Source organism: Podarcis erhardii (assembly GCF_964252035.2).
Source record: "Podarcis erhardii genome assembly, chromosome: 14".
NCBI classification, from domain to species: Eukaryota; Metazoa; Chordata; class Lepidosauria; order Squamata; family Lacertidae; genus Podarcis; species Podarcis erhardii.
The window spans coordinates 51383653-51404938 of record NC_138503.1 but is presented as its reverse complement, the minus strand read 5'-3'; the positions used below and the strand labels follow the sequence as shown (position 1 = coordinate 51404938).

At 44.8% G+C, this 21286-nt stretch overlaps 3 protein-coding genes across 5 annotated transcripts in view; 2 read left to right on the top strand and 1 right to left on the bottom strand.

Moving 5' to 3' along the window:
* SNX8 (sorting nexin 8) overlaps positions 1-9136 on the top strand; it is a 35976-nt gene extending 26840 nt beyond the window's left edge. Inside the window, exons 9-12 of the mRNA XM_081839894.1 lie at positions 1292-1441; positions 2459-2608; positions 4115-5773; positions 6124-9136. Of these exons, the coding sequence (XP_081696020.1) occupies positions 1292-1441; positions 2459-2608; positions 4115-4228 (414 nt within the window). The 3' untranslated portion in view covers positions 4229-5773; positions 6124-9136. The remainder of the gene's footprint in view (positions 1-1291; positions 1442-2458; positions 2609-4114; positions 5774-6123) is intronic.
* A 1004-nt stretch (positions 9137-10140) lies between these two features.
* Positions 10141-16125, bottom strand: NUDT1 (nudix hydrolase 1). Of its 2 annotated transcripts, none has more exons than XM_081840140.1 (4): positions 15999-16125; positions 13434-13595; positions 11409-11554; positions 10141-10881 (listed from the first exon to the last, which is right to left on the bottom strand). In XM_081840140.1, the coding sequence occupies exons 2-4, from the start codon at positions 13583-13585 to the stop codon at positions 10709-10711; spliced, it is 471 nt and encodes a 156-aa protein (XP_081696266.1). In that variant the 5' UTR covers positions 13586-13595; positions 15999-16125; the 3' UTR covers positions 10141-10708. The 2 variants fall into 2 exon arrangements, with proteins under 2 accessions (XP_081696266.1, XP_081696267.1); XM_081840141.1 differs by lacking the exon at positions 15999-16125 and adding an exon at positions 14805-14825.
* MRM2 (mitochondrial rRNA methyltransferase 2) lies at positions 16043-21080 on the top strand (the record flags this gene model as incomplete). 2 transcript variants are annotated; one of them, XM_081840022.1, is made up of 3 exons in its annotated part: positions 16043-16282; positions 18848-19106; positions 20397-21080. In XM_081840022.1, the coding sequence occupies 3 exons, from the start codon at positions 16043-16045 to the stop codon at positions 20840-20842; spliced, it is 945 nt and encodes a 314-aa protein (XP_081696148.1). In that variant the 3' UTR covers positions 20843-21080. The 2 variants fall into 2 exon arrangements, with proteins under 2 accessions (XP_081696148.1, XP_081696149.1); XM_081840023.1 differs by having other exon boundaries at positions 16181-16282; positions 18817-19106.
* Positions 21081-21286: the final 206 nt, after the last annotated feature.

Sequence of the window (21286 nt, the reverse complement as noted above, 5' to 3'; positions counted from 1 at the left end):
ATCCATGTACCCCTAAGATTTTGTATGATGTATTTTAACTTCCTGTGGTGTTTTAATTCACTATGGGAGCCAATTATGTCTGATTAGTGGGGTATGAATGTAGTACACCCCCCCTATTACAGATGGGGGGGGGATAGAGGCTGAGAAAAGGTGTGTTGCTTAAGGCCCACATAGTGAAATTGTGGCAAATATGAGATCTGAATGAAAAGTTTCCCAGCTCAAGAGATCTGTTTCATTCTGATATTGGGAAGTGATGCAGGTAAACATTCAGACTGTGCTGGCAGAGAAGAAACTCTGCTGTGCTCATTATTTTCCCCCCAGTGTGCTCATTATTATTGCCCTTGACAACCTCCTGTGTCTCCAATTCTACCTGCTATTTAACAAACTTTTTTTTTTTTTTTAAAAAAGATAGTAATTCTTTTTAACTTCTTTAAAATTGACTGCATCATAAAAATAATTATTATTTCTTGGAGCAAGATAGGCCAAGTTGGTCTTTTTGCAAATCTTTTTATTAAGCATTTTAGATATATGGCACGAAACACAGAGCATAAAATACAAAACACACACACACACACACACACTGCTGGCAGCGAACAGTTTCCTGCAGTGCGTTTAAAATGCAAACTGGAGAGTCAAACAGTAAAAGCCAAGTGGTGGTATAACTCAATCTTTACAGACCAAAAGCCTTTTTGAAACAGGGAGGTCTGTATGCTGCAGTGGAAGGAGGCCACCCTGAAAGATGGCATCTCTGGGTGCATGCACAGAAAAAGCCCTCTCCATTGTTCCAACCAAACAAGGGTTTGGGATGGATGAGGTCTTCTGAATCCTTTAATATATGGGCGGGCTTATATTAGCATTGCAGAACCTTTTATTTTTAAATCTTTTTTTTATCAATTCTCCTGTGCTATCTTCCCAGCATGTTCTGTGGTTCTCTCTCCCCCCCCCCATTTTTATTTTTTATTTTGATAAAGTAATAATAATAAAAAAGAACAAAAAATTTCACCCCACCACTGAGACCATTCCATTGTAACTATCCAACCTCCCAAAATTTCAACACCTATTGTGATGGTTCGTTCCCTTTCTGCTTTAACAGTACAAATTCTAAAAACACCTTCTATATCTCCTCGAAATCATTTCTCCTGTGTATTCCCCATCTTACCTTAACGGCACATGTTAATTTATCATTAATATCAATATCCCACACCTCTTTATACCACTGTTATGTGGATCTGAGCTGTATAGAAAGCATCCTCCTTTACAGGATGACCTGACTTTTCTCTCTGTGATGTAGGATCTTTGCGAGCGGCACGAGAAGGGAGTTCTGCACAAGCACCAGAGAGCCTTGCATAAATATAGCATGATGAAGAGGCAGATGATGAGTGCCACAGTGCAGAACAAAGAGCCAGAGTCTGTGGAGCAGCTGGAATCCCGAATAGTGGAGGTGCAATCTCCTGCTTCTTCTCCCATTGTATTTATTTCTAAACATTCAGGGCTTTGTGCATTCTATCCAATCAAGTGTCTCGCCCACCTGGCTGTGGGCAGTGCCTTGTGAAACTCTTGCTAGTCAAGATTTCCAGTGGTTCAGAGTGGTTTGGGGTTTTAGTCACTTCAGTGTGTGTGCAAAATAGGGAAATACTGCTGGGCTGGGTGAAAGCAAAGACACACTCCAAGTAGTGTAGAGTTACCTCTTTGATTTAGTTGAGGATCATGTGTACTGACCCTAACAACACCTGGAGTGGTATACATGCAATATGTTAAAAAAGGAAAATGGTAAAACCATCTAAAACTCCTGCTAAAGTCTCTAAGAACATCCAGGAATCAAACATTTCCAGGTTAACAAAAACCAAACAGGTCAAACCAAAAAGTAAACTGGATCTGACAATCGACAGCATGCATTTGCTCACAAGGCCAGGTTGTAGCTTGGTGGAAAGCCAGAAAAGATGGGGCTAAGCAGGCTCCTGTTGACAGAGCACCCCCAAAGAGAAAGCACTTTGTAAAAGACAAGACGTGGAGCTTTGTCCCTAAAAGACATAGAGAGTCTCATAGGGGATTAGGTGCTCCTACAGTCCGGATCTGGGGAGCCTGGGAAGAACAGGAAGCTGCTTCAGTGGAGCAAGGAAGGGGATAATAGGCTTTGTATGGCCTGACCTGGTCAAGAAAAAAAGCCGTCTGCTTTTTTCTTGCTGCCCCCTGCACTCTCAGTTATGTTTGTATTCTGCTGTATATGTGAGTCACTGACAGGTTGGGTAATAACAGCCTCCCCTTGTTGATAATGACTTGCTGCCTCATCTTTGTGGTTGCTTACAAACCTCTGGGGCTCTTGCTATCCAGAAACAGGGGAGCTTAAATCGCCCCATTCTAGCATGAGAGACAACTGTTGAGTTACGTATATTGCATCCACCCTGCCCTCTGTGTCTGCTTCAGGAGCATCCCACCAACCTCTCCTCTTCTTTTACAGCAAGAGAACGCTATTCTGACTATGGAGCTGCGGAATTACTTCTCACTGTACTGTCTGCACCAAGAGACCCAACTGATCCACATTTACCTTCCTCTAACATCTCACATCTTGGGGGCTTTTGTCAATTCACAGATCCAAGGTCACAAGGAGGTGAGCGCTTTTAAAAATAATTGCTGTTACAGTCGTACCTTGGATCCTGAACGCCTTTGTACATGGACATTTTGGCTTCCGAACGCTGCAAACCCGGAAGTGAGTGTTCCGGTTTGCGAATGTTCTTTGGAACCCCAACATCCGATGTGGCTGGCGCAGCTTCCAATTAGCTGCAGGAGCTTCCTGCAGCCAATCAGAAGCCGCACTTTGGTTTCCGAACGGACTTCCGGAACAAATTTCATTTGACTTCCAAGATACGATTGTACAGTGGTACCTCGGGTTACATACACTTCAGGTTACAGACTCCGCTAACCCAGAAATAGTACCTCGGGTTAAGAACTTTGCTTCAGGATGAGAACAGAAATCGTGCTCTGGCGGCACGGTGGCAGCAGGAGGCCCCATTAGCTAAAGTGGTGCTTCAGGTTAAGAACAGTTTCAGGTTAAGAACGGACCTCCAGAACGAATTAAGTATTTAACCCGAGGTACCACTGTATTACTTATTCAGTTGTTTCTCACAGGAGCCCAGGATGGGAAAACAAAACAGCAGTAATTTTTAAAAATATTTGCAGCCTATCTGTATATCTTTCTGTGTCTATATAAATAGATACTTGATGGGCGATCGTTCCTTTCAGCTTCTGCCAGTTTGGTTTTTTTAAGTGTCCCCCGTGAGAATTCCCAGTTCTTTTTGGGTTTGGTGAAGGCAGAATTCTCTCTAAGCCAGTGTGTATTTATTTATTAATGAATGAATGGGACCTGCAACCCACTGTTGCAGAGTAGAGAGTTCCTTGTTCTGGGTTTTTGCCAGTCAGCCAGGATACTCTACTCCCACCCCCTCCACAACATTTTCCATATCTCTCTCCATATTGCTGTTTCCAAAAGAGCAATTTACCAATGGCAACAAGTGGGCTGCTTTGAAGCAGTACAAGGCTTGAAAAAGTCAGGGGTTCAGTCTTCTGTGTAATGCTTCTGTAAAAGTTTGGCTTACTCTTGAGGCATGCTTCCCCCGCCCCACAACGCTGCCTTGGGTGCAGCCCCTCAAGGACCTCGCTGCCTTGCTTGAATGCCAAATTGTGCCCTTCTCTCCTCTTCTCTGTGGTATGCCCCATGGAGGACCTTAAGGTCCATAAATAGCAACACCCTAGAGGTCCCGGGCCCTAAGGAAGTCAGATTAGCCTCAACCAGAGCCAGGGCCTTTTCAACACTGGCTCCGGCCTGGTGGAACACTATGTCTCATGAGACTAGGGCCCTGCATGATCTGATTTCTTTCTGCAGGGCCTGTAAGACAGAGTTGTTCCGCCTGGCCTTTGGCTTGGAGTCAATCTGATTCTCTCCCCCTCTTTTTTCCTTTCTCCTCCTGTGATGAGCCTGTATTTTAATGTTGTATTTTAATCTTGTTTTTAAGTTGTATTAATTCAACTTGTTTGTATTATTGGTTGTTAGCTGCCCTGGCTGGGGAAGGCAAGGTATAAATAAAATTTATTCTTCTTCTTCTTCTCCTTCCTTTAGATGAGCAAAGTCTGGAACGAACTGAAGCCGAAGCTGAGCTGCCTTTTCTCCGGATCAAGCAACTTGTCAGCTCTACCCTTGTCCTCCCAGGAAGTCAACTTCTTTCCTAGTTAATGCCTTTGGACTGTGGGGCGTGGCAGGGAGCGAAAGGGAGGAGCTTGTTCTCCTGCGCATACGAATGTCGAGAAGTCTCCTCCCATTGGCTATATTAGTCCTTGTTGTTTCGTTTTGCTGCTTTGAGCTGCTCCATGATATATGGGCTGCCGGGAAATGTGACAGTGCCTAGAGCGAGAATGAGCAAGTTCAAACGGTTGTTATCTCCGCTTCATCAGTTTTGCTTGTGCGCACAGCCCCTTCGTGCGACTGATCAAACACAGCAGTTACTTTCACTCACTTGTTTCCCATTCATCCAAACCAGGAATCTGTGGTTAGCAGCTTTGGAATAAGCCACAATAGTAAACCATGGTGTGATGTTGGCTTAATGTACTGGCCTGCTCTGAAGCTGTTGACCATACTGTAGTTTGCCAGTTTGGGTGAAATGGGAAAATCACATTAATGGAAGACTTCCTGACTCGCTCAAGTAGAAGGAGGCACAATGAGGCTGTTTGTTCAGCCAAAAGGCTTATTTAGATCTTGGTATTAAGCAGAGAGTTGAGAGTCAGTCTCTCGCCTTTTATATTGTTTTTGAAGGACTCTGGGGCGACAATGAATTTCTTTGCTCCAAAAGCTTTGCTTTTATTCTCTACTAGGAGCCTTCTGTTGCTGATACACTCTTCAATTTGAATATTTTTGGAGTTTATTGATTGGCCCTAGGAAAGCAACTCTTTTGCAAAGTAACTATCCTCAAAGGATTCTTGTGAGTTTTTATTTTATTTTATTTTATTAAGGGAGGGATCAGCACTCAGTGGTCACAGCTCCCAGATCCAGTGCTTGCCATCTCCCATTAGAAGGCTCATGCAGCAGGTGAAAGTTGGGGAGGGTCCTCCTCTACCTGAGTCTCTAGAGGGCCACTGTCTGCCAGAAAAGACAGGACTGGGCTAGATGGGCAATAGTCTGATCTGGTATAAGGCAGCTTCCTGTGTGCTTGCTTTATATGTTCCTGAGAATGTAGGTGGCAAATGTGAGGGTGAGCAGAGTGCCATGGGCCAAATCTGTCCCCCAGTGGGTTGCTACCCAATCGCCTGCCCAAAGACCCAAAGGCTGTGTACATGTTCCTATTTCCTCTGCATCAAGTGTGCTCCTACAGTGTGTTTGGGAAGTGGTGAGCATGCGATGTGAGTCACAAGCCATATCTACGGCCATCTGCCATGGATGCTTTAGTTGAGATTCCTGCATTGCAGGGGGTTGGACTAAAGGACCTTTGGGGTTCCCTTCCAACTCTACAATTCTATGATCCATTCATTCCTTATAGAGTACTGCAGTTTGATGCATTTCCCTCCAAACCGGCTTTAATTTGACTTGAGAAAAGGACAATCGAGTTGTTTTTTCAGGTGGTATCATATAAACAGTCACAATGTGCAGAAAGGGAGCTGCGTCTGTGGCATTAGGGCATCCCAGCAGTTCATACCTTTGCCACCTCCCACTTCTTAAAAGTGGTTCTCCAGCAAAACCAACTGCTGGCCAGGGACCAAAGGGACAGTTGAAATTAGACCTTTTACAGTGGTGCCCCGCAAGACGAACGCCTCGCAAGACGGAAAACCCGCTAGACGAAAGGGTTTTCCATTTTGGAGGCGCTTCGCAAAACGAATTTCCCTATGAGCTTGCTTCGCAAGACGAAATGTCTTGCGAGTTCCTGCGGGTTTTTCCCCCTCCCCCCCTTTTCCTAAGCCCTAAGCCGCTTATGAGCTGATCCGCTGATAAGCCGCTTATCAGCTGATCTGCTAAAAGCCGCTAAACCGCTAATAGCGCTAATCCGCTGTCAATGGGCTTGCTTCGCAAGACGAAAAAACCGCTATACGAAGAGCCTCACGGAACGGATTAATTTCGTCTTGCGAGGCACCACTGTATAGCAGAAAACCTCTTTTGCATATGCTTCTGTTCCAGCCTGGTGTGCTTGCAGGGATGTACACATGCAAGGAAGCTGTATCCTTTTCTGGGTAAACATCCTCTCCAAAATATATCAAATGCAAATGGTGAAAACCAGGACAGGAAGATGTAATGTGGAATATCTCCATTAAAGGCTGTCTTTAGAAAGCCATGCAGAATATAAGAATAATTTGTATATCAAATGCACACTTATTTCCAAATGGGACTAATGAAGTCAAAAAAGAATTTAGCATTCCACAAAGGAATGAGGCACAGATTTCAAAGTTGCTAAACTGAGATAGTATCAAATACTACTCAACCAAGTATAATGTCTTAAGGATGAATTAAAGAGAAAATCAACAATGAATTGAGCAAGCAAATATATTAACTTCGCACACTTCAGTGTTTGCTATTTTACTGGCTGGGAGATTTATTAGTCCGATTTAGAGATATAGATAAATACATTTTAATATATTCTGAACTGCTTTCTGATATGGTCTGTTAATTCAGATATCTTGTGGTTTATATTTTTCACTGGTATGCATTTCATATATTTTATCTGTTTGGCTGTGTTTTGTCTCCCACATTTTCGGTGCTTAAAAAAAAAATTATCTCACTGCAGTATGGAAGTATGCAGCCATCAGCCGTTTTTCAGAAGCAGGGCATGGGGATGACATTGGAAGCAGCCACATTATTTCCAGCTTCAAAAGGTGTGTGAAGCATTTGCTTCATTCTTCCCTTTAGAATTGCAAGATACTTGTGGTTGAGGAGGAGAGTGTAATGGTTGTCCCTCACTGCCAGACACATTGGCAGGAGGCTGTATCCTTATCAATAGACCCCAGTACAGAATGCAATGAAAGCCCCTCTATCCGAATTTCTGACCCAGCTCTCCTTCCGCTTGATGTAATGGCGGCTTGTTTCAATTACTGGGGAAGATGGAGCTTAACTTTGACATTCAAAGGGGCCTCCTCCTCTCCAGGGTCAGGCTCTGGAAAACAACCAACGCCCCCCCCCCCACAAGTTTGCAGCAGGAATGGTGTCTATGATGTCACCAGGATAACTTCCCCTTAATCCACACAGTGCATAGCAGGTGAGGGAAGGCAAAGGATAAATGTGTAGCCAGGTTAATGGTACAGTGGTACCTCTGGTTACAGACGCTTCAGGTTACAGACTCCGCTAACCCAGAAATAGTACCTCGAGTTAAGAACTTTGCTTCAGGATGAGAACAGAAATTGTGCTCCAGCGGCGCAGCGGCAGCAGGAGGCCCCATTAGCTAGAGTGGTGCTTCAGGTTAAGGACAGTTTCAGGTGAAGAACAGACCTCCAGAACGAATTAAGTTCTTAACCCGAGGTACCACTGTATTGTGCTGGGTTTTTTTTTTTAATTGCGAGACTAAAAAGCAGGCAGCCCCACTGTAGCATTGGGGGTGGGATTAAACTAGTGGGTGAAACATGGTTGGATTGACTGGTCTGCAATCTTGCAAAATACAGAACCAGATTCAGACTGCAGGTGGACATTCTGTTGTGACTTTTTGTGCTAGATCTGCCTTTGTTGAGGGATGTGTGTGTTTCATAGATAAAATATATAAAAGGAGGGAGGTCCTGGCTCCCTCTCCACAGGCTTCTTGTCCTTCTTGGGACCACATTTTAAAACAAATCTACATGTGCCTTAACAGTACACTTGCCTCAGTGTAAATACAGGTCTGTTAGTTTTTGAAGCACATGTTTTGCTCTTTATGACTGGAGGAATTAGGAGCCTTTTCTCCAGACTTCCCTCCTTTCCTTGCCTTGTTTTTTCCCCCTCAAGGGGCAACCTCCTGGTTTCTCCTCCCTTAAATAGCTATCAGAAGCTGCAGGCCTCTCCCCGATGCAGGGAATAGCTCTGACCAACACAAGGACCTCATCAGTGTCCAACTCTGGTGTCGGGATATTTCACCTGCTTAGGACCAAACCGATGGCTCAGGTAGGCCTTGGGGCTTTCTCCTTGCCTATAAGTTAAGGACTACTTGTGCTGGCAGGGGCTGTTCCCCAAAACATCCAAAGGGCACCAGGTTGGTCATGCCTGGTTTAAGCACGCTGCCTAGGGGGACTCGGGCTGCAAACCAGCCTGAAGGCCTGCAAAGTGCACATTTCTACTTTTTTTTGCAGAAAAACTGACCTGCCTTTTCTTTTATATGTTAAAATAGTATATTTTTGAAAGAGTTTATAATGCAAATTAAAAGTATTAATCTTATTTCTTCAAGCTTGAGCAGCCAGCAAGGTTTTGTTTTGTGTGTCGGTAACAAAAGAGGGCAGGCATAAGCTGCCTATGGTGCCTTCCCCTGGGGGGCTTCGCCTTCTTCAGGAGGACCAAACTGGTTTAATTGCGCATGCGCCACATGAAATGGATGTTTCCGCAGCATCCGAAAAGCCAGCTTCTTCTTGTATTCCATTTTATACACAAGTCCCTTTTGAACTTGGTGGGACTTGCTTCCCAGTGAGCACAGGAGTGCGTGGCTCTGAACGTACATGTTTACTCTGAAGTAAACCACACCAAAATCAGTGTGGTTTACTCATTCATGTGCACATAACTTTATGGCATTAATGGGTGACTGAAACAAACGCCTTTAATGTGGTTTTAGTTGTTCTCCTGCTTTGCCTAGTCAAAGGACAGCTGCCTAAAACTTCTAGTCCAAGGTTCTTGTTGGACAGAAAATCTAGTCTCTACTTGGAGAGCAGTTTTTTATGTGTTCACTCTTTTGGGGAAGCCACGTCCACGTAAGAAATGAGAATAGCTCTGCAGTGTGTAAATGTCTTAAGCCTTAAAGGGAAGTTATATTTCAACGGCAAAACTCTGAATGCCAGGTGGAACAACTGGCAAACTCTCAACTCTTTAACCTCTCCCCTCCCCTTTAGAAACCGCCAGTTGATAGGGGGTGCTTTTCTTCCCAGTATTTTAGAAATTTGCAAACTTCATGTCTCCTTCTCACTTTGCATAGTGTTTTTTGTTTTTTGTTTTTTTTAAAATAAATAAAGCACTTTATCAAACTGCAGGAATTGGAGAACGTCTTACTACAGCTGATAAACTAAAAAAAATGTTTACAGATTTTATGACTATCCAAAAAAAATAAAAATAAGAATCTATCAAATGTTACAAAAATGTGTGTTTGTGAATGATGTATGAAACTTGTATAAAAAAAATTAAAAGTTTATTTCAGTTGCAAATTTATTACTCGTCTTTGAGATCGTGTCAGGGTGCTTGGTTACTCAAGCCTCTTGATGTGTGACTGGTTATTTCTTGGCTGCGTGTGGAGCAATGAACACTCAAACTGAGGAGATTGAATGACAGACATTTAAAACAGAAGAAATAAAAGGGCACATTAAGACTGACGTATTCTCACTGGCTTTTAGTTATGATAAGAGGGATCTCCCTTGGGCTGTTTGCCCTCTTAGATTTTCTTTCCTTAAGCCTATTCTTCTACAAATGCTGGGAGACCCCCCCCCCCCAAGCCTAAAGATAGCTTCCTCTTTGCATGTGGATGACACATTTTGGTTCTATGCAGATTACCATATAGAACTGGGATTGCCATTAGAATATATACATCCCCACATGTTCAGAAGCAAGATGCTAGTGAATACTAGTCACTAAGAGCGGGAGAAGGCTGGGTGTCTTTTATGCACTGCTAGCAGGAGCACTGCTAGTGCTCACTGGAAGGACAGATCCTGAAGCTGAGGCTTCAGTACTTTGGCCACCTCATGAGAAGAGAAGACTCCCTGGAAAAGACCCTGATGTTGGGAAAGATGGAGGGCACAAGGAGAAGGGGACGACAGAGGACAAGATGGTTGGATAGTGTTCTTGAAGCTACCAGCATGAGTCTGACCAAACTGCGGGAGGCAGTGGAAGACAGGAGTGCCTGGCGTGCTCTGGTCCAGGGGGTCACGAAGAGTCAGATACGACTAAACGACTAAACAACAACAACAAAGTAGGTGTTTTGAAATCCTCCAGTTGGCCACACTGAGAAAAACAGTATATTGGGACTTTTATTTTTAACACGAACTACACCTGGAAATGATGCCTCATGCCCTGAAGCGACTCCCTAGTCTCTCTCCTGCTTGCCATTACAGTCAATAAAACTTCTGCATAGAAGTGGTCGCCTTTGGGATGTGCAGCTTCTGTCCATAACCACTACTGGGAAGGAGAAAAAAGCTAAGCCACTAACGTGCAACCAGTTTAACGTCTACTCAAGAATGGAGGACCTGGAGCCTAAACACGATACAGAAAGACAACACTAAAGAAGGCACTAACCCGGCTTTTGCTGCAAAGTGAAATTGTTGGCCTATGTGTTGAAATAGGAACAGTGGGCAGTTAGGCAGTTGTGCATGCCTAAGAAGTGTTGCTCTTTGTCTCCTGCAAGAGAGCAGCTGCCCTGCTCTGTCGCTAGCCTCGCACTTGCGGGAGAGAGTTGTTTCCTTCGCCGTGAAGCTGATGTAAAGGGTCATTTGTGTCAAGTTCTTAACGGCTTGTCTCTTGGCCAATATGGCCAATGGTTCACATCTCAACCGTGAAGTGCTTAACGTCCTTGGCCTGCTCTTATATCTTCTCCACTTCTTTCAGGGTGTATTCTAAGATAGTGTCCTGCCCCTGGAACTTAAAGTAGCCAAGGAACTTCTTCTTTTGGAGCAGAAGAGGAAACCAGTAGATATCATCTGGCCACATGTTCTTGAAAGGCACTTGGTCCAGGTCAAACCATTGTGGACGCATTTCTGCAGGGAAGCGGGAACATGCACACAAGGGAAGAAGGATTAAGGACCAAAACAGATCTTCTTTAAATTATTTTTGGTCTCTGCACTCACCCCACATCTGCTAAGTTTGTGGATTGATTAAAAAACTTTCACCAGAAACAAAGATGAAGCAAAGGAAAATTGTATGCACACACCAGGGGACATGCTACATCTCTTACTGCCTCCGACAGCGGAGACAGAACACAGCTATGATGGTTTGTAGCCACTCCTCCCACACTACACGGTCTAAAATAGCATTAAATGAGGTGTGCTCATTTAATGCACGATGCAGCCTTACTCCTCACAAGTTCTAGCCAAATAATTACGTGAGCTGGTTGGGTGATGGAAAGATGAAACCATCCTGTGTCCCCGGTAACCCTGGCGGTGGGTGGAAGGAATTCTTTATCTGAAAGATCCAGCACTTCATGCTTGTAAGATTGGGGAACAGTAGAAAGGAATTAAAAGGGCAAGTATTCCTATGACTTTCCCACTCCCAACCACATTCCTACCCTCGCTTTCCGTGGGGTCTCCTTGAAAACTGTCGGTGCGGAAAATATGGACTTCCATCAGTTCAGTGTTGCCCACAAACTCAAAAGTTATCTGTCCCATCTTCTGCAAGGTGTCCACCATCAGTCCACTCTCTTCCTGTAGCTCCCTGAATATAACGAGCAAGGTTAATTTTGCAGTAAGAGTGCATGAGCTAACTGATGCTTCTGTTTTCCAGAAAAAAAGAAACTTCCCCAACAATAATGACACAGATCTCATTGAAAAACAGTGGGGCATTTGGCCTGGATTCTTGCACTCGACTTCACCTGATTATACCAACTCCAGTATACCGTATTGGCTTGAATATAAAACGCACCCGCAAATAAGCTGCACCCTAAATTTTAAAGGCTTATTTGTGGGTGCGGCCCGCCTCCTGGCACTCCCACCCTGAATGGGGGAAGGGGAGGCGCCCAGTTCCGAGCGCGCTGTGCGCCTGCCTCCTGGCACTACTGCCTCCCGGCACTACCTCCCCAAGCCAGTGCTGGCTGCCCCCATCCAGGGTGGTACTGCTGGGGGATGGGTGGTGGCCAGTGCTTCGTGCCCCGCTGCCCAAGCTGGTGCTGGCACCCAGTTTCAAGCATGCTGTATGCCCGCCTCCCGCCACTACTGCCCTGAACGGGGGGCAGCCAGTGCAGGCTTGGGGAGGTAGTGCCGGGAGGCTGCTGTGCAGCTTTGCCGGCGGCCTCTCCCCCAACAGCTTGGGGGAGGCTTGGGAGTGGTGCGCCATTGCCCCACGCTCCCAGGCTGCTTCCGGGGGTGGGGGAGGGAAAGCTGTGCCGCTTTGGTGTCGAAGATAAGCCGCACTTTAACTTTTCCCTGTCGGAATTTGGGAAAAAAGTGTGGCTTATATTTGGGCTAATACGGTACAACAAAGCCAGCTACTGTAAGCATACCTAAGAGCTGGTTCACATGCTATTTGGCATTATATGGGAAAGCCTGGTGTGAGCTTTAGAATCATGTGCTCTTGCTTTCTGCCCATGCCAGTGGGTATCTATCACTGTGTTGTCCATACTTTGGAAGCAGGCATTAATTGCAGTTTAAACTGTTCACTTTGTACCTGATGCTGGCAGATGGTTGTTTCTCAGCTCCCCTATTATTTTTCCAACTGAGAGAGAATTGCTAATACTCTGAAAGCCTGTGGATGTTTAGCTGATGCTGTTAATTAGACCTGTATTTAGCTATGAGTAATGTGTGCTATTGGATATTTCTGGCTTTCACTCCCCATCAAGGATAATGGGACCCCTGGGCAGGGTTTTCAGCATCACTCTGGCACCTCTCTGATAGCTTCCATTTTTCAGAATTACCCCTTTGATTTAATGTTTTGGCTAGTTTTAGAAAACCTTCCTGGAACGTGGTGGCAGCCTCTAAAAGAAGGGATTTCCCTCACAACAGAGTGAAAGCTTTGCCATGTACACTGCAGCAATTAGGAAGAAAAAGAAGAAGAAGAAGAGAAGGAGGAAGAGGAGTTTGAACTGGATATCCTGCCCTTCACTCCCCTTAAGGAGTCTCAAAGCAGCTAACCATCTCCTTTCCCCTCCTCCCCCACAGCAAACATTCTGTGAGGTGAGTGAGGCTGAGAGACTTCAGAGAAGTGTGACTAGTCCCCAGGTATGGAGGCTGATCTTATTGACAAGTAACATATTTTTATTAGAAGCTCAGCAATTCCACATTTGAATTCTTTGAAAAATTTTGGGTTGATGCCAGCTGGACCCAGCAATTTGTCAGTTTTTATTTTGTCTGTAAGGCCTAGAAATTCATCTCTCATCATCACTACTATCTGCCTCAATTCCTGAAGGAAGGAATTTTAATACATAAGGATATAAATGTTTGTTTTATACATTAAAATATATATTTTTAAATGTTATTGTTTATATGACTGAATGTCTATATTTTCTGTAAATAATATTTAAAACATGCCTATAATGAATAAACAATCTATTACAGGCACTAGGAAGACCTGTGTTGGCCTGGTGTCATTTCAGTCTTACCTTTTTGCTGCCTGCTCAACTGTCTCGCCAGGCTGCACCTTCCCTCCAAATCCGTTCCAGAGCCCAGCCCCAAATCCACGTTTTTTCATGCCCAGCAAGACTCGCCGTGGTTGCACCACCAGGGCCAGAGTGAATACTTTTGTTGTCAGCATGCTTTAAGCTCTACAAAGGCAAGGAGACCAGCAGCAGATAATGTGTGCTCAGAATCAATGATGCTTATGAAGGTACCTTTTACCACCTTTGGTGGACCTGCCCGAAGATTAAAGCTTTTTGGGAAATGATCTATAATGAAATTAAGAAAGTCCTTAAGTGGACTTAAGCCTGGACCTAAGAAACCTGAGGCTTTTCTCTTGGGCATGGTTGGCCAATTGGTGTCAAAGAGGGACAGGATTTTTTTTATGTATGCTACCACAGCAGCAAGAATTCTTCTGGCAAAGTATTGGAAGATGCAAGAACTACCTACTCTGGAAGAATGGCAAACAAAGGTGACGGACTTTATGGGACTGGCTGAGATGACTGGCAGAATCCGCGACCAGGGGAAGGAGACAGTGGAAGAGGACTGGAAGAAATTTAAAATATATCTTAAAAACTGTTGTAAAATTGAGGAGTGTTAAGATGTCAAGGGGTAAGAAGCAGAGAATTACAGCTGTAATTAACAAATTAAAGAAAACTTAATGAAAGGGAATTATAGATAAATTGACTAAAGGGTTGCTAAAGAATCGTAAAACAAGGATGCAGTGATGGGGAGGTATGGGGAAGTCGAAGGAAAGAAGGTGCATGAAAATAAGATTATGAAGTTATACATGTTTAAATGTTTTGTATGTTTTTGTTTTGTGTTTCGTTTGTCTTTATTATGTGTTTGGAAAATGAATAAAAATTATTATAAAAAAAAACACAGAATCAATGATGCTTAGCAGACTACAACAGCTAGCAGATTTAACAACAGGTGTGGAAGGCGCAGTGGGACTTAGAGGAGTCACCGCTCTTCAGAAGCCCACATAAAGCCAATGTGGTATGCTTGTCAAAGTGCTGGACTGGGGGGGTTAAGGTTCAAATCCCCACCCAGCTCTGACCTTTGTCAGTTTCTCAGCGTAACCTACCCCACAGGGTAGTTGTGGAAAATAAATGCAGGCATATTGGCCCATTAGAAAAAACACAAAATTTTTCTTAGAGCCAATTTATTCACCACACCAATCCATATATCACAAAATCATAATTATTATTTGTTAAACTTTATTAGTTGCTTGCCAGCCAAAAAGTCTCCAAAAGATGTACATTGAAATATAACATAACTACATTATACCATAGAAAGGGAGGGGAATCATGTTACTATTAGCATATAAGGCCCAAAACAGCTTGGGACCAGTTTACCTGTGAGATCACTTTACCCTACATGTGCCCACTTTACTGCTTCGATAGACGGAATTGGCACTACTACAGGTGCCATATAATACCCATTCTGCATTTTGCAAGAACTCAGTTGCTTAGTACGGCAGCACCTGCACTTCAAAACGGCCTATTAGATCAAGCAGAAGCCTTCACCCTACTATTTTCAGCGCCTGTTAAAAACCTTCTTGTTTCAACAAGCTGATCCAGACGTTTAGAAAGTTGAGGTAATTTTAATCGGTTTAAGTATTAAACATTTGCATGTTTTAAAGTAGGGTTGTGAATTTTTATTGATTGTTTTGCCTTTTGTGAAGCACTTTGAGGCTTTTTCTTTTTCTTAAAGCAAGCGGTGTATTACATTTTATGAAATAAATAAACAGATAAATAAATAGCATATTAACATTCCATGCATAGGAGCCAACGACCTAGGGGTTGAGGCCCCTTTGCCCCTCCCAATAAAATATTTCAGGGGGCTGGGGGCCCCCAAAGTTGATGGGCATTGCCATTCAAATGGTGTGCATGTGCCATGTCACATGCTCAATTATGTGGGGGTGGGGCTTACCTCCCGCCAATATTTTATTCAAGTTGGCACCCCTGATGCCATGCAACATATTGGAGAAACAAGGCCCACCCACCCCCAGTCTCCCCCAATAGTAATAAAAAACATTAGCGGTGCACAAACAATAAAGGAAACAATAAGCAAAATAATGCTCCCCCCCCCCACTACCAAATAATATGAAGCTACTTCGAGGACGTATTGGCTGCCCTAAAGAAGCTGTTGCTCTAAGAGGGGATTGTGGAATATCGCAGCCTTTAAATAATAATAATAATAATAATAGTTACAGATAGGTAGCCGTGTTGGTCTGCCATAGTCAAAACAAAATAAAAAAATTCCTTCCAGTAGCACCTTAAAGACCAACTAAGTTAGTTCTTGGTATGAGCTTTCGTGTGCATCTGCACGAAAGCTCATACCAAGAACTAACTTAGTTGGTCTTTAAGGTGCTACTGGAAGGATTTTTTTTTATTTTGTTTTAATAATAATAATAATATTAATATTTTTTTATTTATACCCCGCCCATCTGGCTGGGTTTCCCCAGCCACTCTGGGCGGCTTCCAACAAAATATTAAAATACAATGGTCTGTTAAACATTAAAAGCTTTAAAACATAGTTTTTCCTACCAGGCCAAAGATCCCTGTGGCAGCTTCTCCAGCAAGGCGGGGAAATGCAACCCAGCGAGCAGGCGGTGCTTGCTAAGGAGGAAGAGGAAGAGCCTGCTCAGAAGGAGAAAAAGAAATGCTATATTTCTCTCTCTCTCTCTCTCTTTCAGCCCCGGTGCCAATGTGCGGCGGAACCCAGCGCACGAGGCGCCGTTCCCCGGAGGGAGCGTCCCAGGTTGGTGCAACCCCCAAATGCGTCCCCCTCTCTAAGAAGCGGCCCTGGGGGCGGGAGAAGTCATGAGCCGGTAAGCAGCGGGAAGCGGGGCCGGACTCCCGAGAGCAGCGAGCGGCTCTTTTCCGGTCCGGGACCGGGGTGCTGCATCCTGAGAACCCGCTCAGGGCGGGCGGGCGGCCGGCCGGGCGAAGGGCTGCCAGGCGGCGCCCCGCCTCCCCTTGACCCTCCGGGAGGGCAGCCTCAGCGCCCGCTTCCTCTCGCCGCCTTCCCTTTCTCTGCACCGCAGCTTCACGCGGCTAAAGTTGCCTTGGTCGGCCGCTTGTGTGAAGTTGTTGCTTGGCTTTGCACGTGGTGGAGTGGAAAACATTCGCCCTGTGACTCATAGGATCATAGGATTGTGCGAGCTGGAAGGGACCCCCAGGGTCATCTAGTCCAACCCGCTGCGATGCAGGAATCTTTTGTTCGAACCCACGACCCTGAGATTAGGAGTCTCATGCTCCAGCAACTCAGCTTTGCTCTTGGGCAGGCCTCCCCAAACTCGGCCCTCCAGATGTTTTGGGACTACAACTCCCATCATCCCTGACTAACAGGACCAGTGGTCAGGGATGGTGGGAATTGTAGTCCCAAAACTTCTGGAGGGCCGAATTTGGGGGAGCCTGCTCTTGGGGATAGCACTTGTTTGTGTTGCAAGAGGGACCGTTTGGGGGAAAAGGCATCAAATCGGCTCCCTCCCCCACCATGTTCCTCTCTCCTCTAAGGTGCTGTCTGCAGTTTCCATAAATATTTAAACCAAACTTTGCCAGCCCAGTGACCTCCAAATGTTTTGAACTACAACTCCCATCAGCCCCAGCGATCCACCTTAAGTAGGTGGCCCCTGGAAGACTGAGGGAATGTGGCTCCTCAAACTGGCGGTGTTAAAAGGAATCATGTAAGTTAAAAGGTGGGGATTCTACCCCCCCCCCCATCTGAAATTATAGCTGCCTTATTATCAAATTGACAAGCTTCTGCCCCTTTAAGACCAGTTTAACTTCCAGAAAGGCAGCAACCGAAGCTTTCTCCATCCCTGTACCTACTTGCTGGGAGTAGCTTCAACTGTTTGTTGTGTAGGATTGGGACTGCAGTATTCCAGCTATGTCTGAGAAATTCTGGACGTATGGCAGCCCTATTGTTGTGCAGCTTCTAAAGTTATGGGACCGCCTGCGCATAAAGGATTATATACTCCGTCTCGCCACACTATCAGAATGTTGACCTGAAAAAGTTAGCCTGATAAAACAGTAGTAATGAGGAAGTTTATACACAGGGGGTGTTGGGACTCCACATAAAATGATCAGTGATAATGCTACCAGTGTGAGGCAGAGCAGCAAGAGCCAGAGTTTAATCCAGGAAGCCTGGCTTCTGGTCCTTCCTCTGCAATGGGTTCATTGTGTCACCACAATGCTGAGCAGACCTGGACAAGTCTGTGTCAGCTGCATTTCTCTTCTGTAAATTGGGAAGAAATAGTGGCAGGTTTCACAGGGTATGTGTGTTTGTGGGGGGGGATGTTCTTTAATGAATGTAAACTGCTAAATTGATTGTTTTTAATAAACACTAGCCACCTAAGTACAGGGGCTGGGAGAGGTCTTCTAAAAGTATGTTGGACATTCAAGGTGCTAGGCTATTTTTCCCTTTTCAAAACTATGCTGTATTAGGTCATTTTTACTAGAAATGTGATTTGAAAACTTCCTGAATTCAGCATTTTGTTTTAAACTCGGCTGACCTTACTTGATTAGCAAAGCCATTTCAGTATGGTTTTCAATCTTACTGAAATCTTTGTCACAATTTTATATTTTGATCAAAGCCATAAAACATAACTTGTAGTTGGGGGAATGTGTACATTAAAAGTACAACACTTTGCAAATTAAGATTGCAATCTTACATCCTGATCCTATGTAGAGTTAGGGGGCAATAAAGTCACCCTGATCGACTATGGGGTGGCATAGCCATTGTCACATCCATAGTCCTGCTACTTGCACCAGCCAGGATAGAAGGGTGGTGGGAAATGGGTTAAAATTCAGTGGGTCCTGTGCCAGCCCAGCTCCACACCCTTCCTGCCACCAAAGTTTCCCATTTTCTAGTCTTCCTCTAGTAGCTTCGGCCCACCTTTTTGATGGGCTCACTGGCAGGGGCACTGCCTTCCCTCCTGTGTCACTCAACGCATGTCACAGGAGCATACTGATGTGCCGTGCGGATTCTCCATGGCATGCGCATGCCACCACGTCAAAATGGGGGGGGGGAGAGAGACCCCTTCATTGAAAATTTGGGGAGTCCTGGGCCCTGCCAGCCCTGCATAGATTGCACCTATGCCGCTAAGATACTCCTTACTGGCAGAGGCCAGTGGATCCTGCCAGGGATGAGCAGAAGGACACCTCATTCTCATGCAAACCCCTTCCAGCATGGCGGATTGGGGGGTTGGATTACAGAAATGCATTTATTTTAGAAAGAGAAATTGGGAAGGGTGCTGATAATCCAGACAATCAGGTGCCAAATTCTAGATTCGGGTCCATAGTCATCAGATGGGTTGTGCCCGTTGAGCAGTAGAATAATTTGCCCTTCCCTCCCCAATAGATACTGGAAAATGCCAAATCTTTTGCTTCAGCACCAGAGGATCCACACTGCTGTACAATTTTTGAAAAGCAAAACGGGAGCAGAGCATCGTTGGCTGGAGCGGCATTTCAGCGACCCTTATGTGAAGAAGGCCAAGAAGGAGCACTATCGTTGCCGGAGTGTCTACAAACTGCTTGAAGTAGATGACAAATACCGCATCCTTTGCCCTGGGCTGCGTGTGATAGACTGTGGCACGGCCCCTGGTGCTTGGGCTCAGGTTGCAGTCCAGAGAGTCAATGCTACGGGTTCTGGTGAGTGCATTTAGAACAGGAGCAGAGCACATGCGGCTCTACAGAGGTTGCTGAACTACAATGCCCATGACATCCGATCATTGTGATGCTGTCTGGGGTTGATGGGTATTGGAATCGAGCAGCACCTGAAAGACTGGACGTTTCCCATTCCTGAATTAAAATTATAGGTGGTCAGAGCCACTGCTGACCTGCCTTGTAATCTGTGACTCATTTTCACATTTAGTTATAAGTGCTGTGGGGCAGATGCGTCACAACAGTGTGGACACCTGGCTTTATCACTTTTAATTCCAAATAAAGCCACAAGTATTTAACCCTCGTCGTTTTGCGATTTTTTAAAATGTCCAAGCAGTGTCTTTTGAATCCTTGGAGACTGGAAAATGTTTCCCCAAGAAATGAGGCTGCAGGACTTATTTTGTCTCCTTCAGGACCTATGGCCCTCCTTATGTGGCTGATCTGGTCAATGCATGGATATCCCCTAAAGTCCCATGTTGGAAGAAAGGCAGGCTATAAATTAAATGAATATATATTCATTACTTGTTTCCTCCACCACCTTTGTTTCTAGTTGTCCTTTCCCATAGTTTATTTTAGCCTGTAATCTCTGTAGGAGTAGGGACCTGTCGTTATGTTTGTCTGGTTTTGTGCTTGTGAAAGCTCCCCATAAGATGTTATGATGGTCCTATAGCTGCTTGTCTATTTATAGCCATCTATCTTTAGCTAAATAAATAAACAATGTGACACATGATACTTGGCTAGGAACACTCCCCCTTCTCCCCCTTGTCTTTTATAAATGCTGTTTCCATCCTTGCCAGAGAATTCATTTACTATCATGGGTTCTCCCTCTAGAAAACGAAGGCGAGGGTTGTCTCAGAGGAACTTGGTTTAATTCATTAATGTCAGTAAAAGTGCTCTGAAAGCGGAAAATGTTGTTGCTGGCTGACTCTTGAGTGGCTTGACGACAATATGAGACAGTGATAGATGAGGATGATTTCTGAAATATTGATCTTTACAGAAAGGGTTGCTTCTCAAATAGCTTGTTATGGGGAGGCTTGCTAAAAATATCGTTTATGGGCTGGAATGGATTCTTGTGCCAGGCGTGGGTGAGGCTGACAGAACTTAGTCAGCATCTGTGTAGGAAGGTTGTGGATAGTGAATGCGATGAAACTTCCTAAGGCAAGTTGAGAAGGAGGTATTTGATCCCTGGTCCTAGTCTGACGCTTCAGCCATTACACCCCACTGGATAGATTGCACATTTAAAGACTACCTTCTTAGTTTGACACTTCTGTTTTCTAGATCCAGATGCCCCAATCGGCTTTGTTCTTGGAGTTGACCTCCTTCATGTTTTTCCCCTGGAAGGAGCAGTCCTCTTACCTCGCGCTGACATCACAGATCCAATGACCCAAAAGAAAATCCAGGAAGTGCTCCCTAAAGGGATGGTGGATGTTATCCTGAGCGACATGGCACCCAATGCTACTGGTATCCGGCAACTAGATCATCATAAGCTGATCCATCTCTGCTTGTCTCTTTTGGATCTGGCTCAGCACATTTTGGAACCTGGAGGAACCATGCTCTGCAAGTACTGGGACGGAGGGGAGAGCCATCTCCTGCAAAAGAGACTGATGCAAGACTTCCAGGAGGTGAAGACCTTAAAACTCCAAGCCAGTAGGAAGGAATCTGCCGAGAGATATTACCTGGCGAAATCATACAAAGGAGCGGCCCACAGGGCATCAGAAACATGAGCCACTGTGTGCTTGCTTTGTGTGGTACATTTGATGAAAGCTGCAGAATTGGTTTTAGCTGGCAGAGAGCTGTAAATCCAGAGTTTTTGTAAAACAATGAGCATCTTTGGAGGGATGTGGACCTCATTTGCCAGCTATTGCAACAGATCTTCTTCCCTTTGAAATATAACCAGCAAATATGATTGAAGGGTGGTATAAAAATATTTATAATAACTAAATAAAATCTAAAGGTCATTAAGAGCCCAGTTCAGCTTTAACAACACACAAAACAGCACGAGGTGTTGGATAGATATTAGCCAGCTAGGAACCCCAGGGTTTCAGGCAAGAGTTCTTTCCAGCCCTACCTGGAGACACCTGAGACCTACTGCATTCAAAGCAACTGTTCTGCCTCTGGACTGTGCCCCTTACTCATTTAAAACTACAACATGGAGAGTTATCAGTTGA

What these genes read in the sequence shown, in the direction of transcription:
- NUDT1 (XM_081840140.1), bottom strand. Translation starts at nt 13,585, where the DNA reads ATGCTGACAACAAAAGTATTCACTCTGGCCCTGGTGGTGCAACCACGG. An exon ending in GTTGAGCAGGCAGCAAAAAG is followed by an intron (nt 11,555 to 13,433) that starts GTAAGACTGAAA and finishes CGTTATATTCAG; the next exon opens with GGAGCTACAGGAAGAGAGTG. An exon ending in AGACCCCACGGAAAGCGAGG is followed by an intron (nt 10,882 to 11,408) that starts GTAGGAATGTGG and finishes GCTTCCCTGCAG; the next exon opens with AAATGCGTCCACAATGGTTT.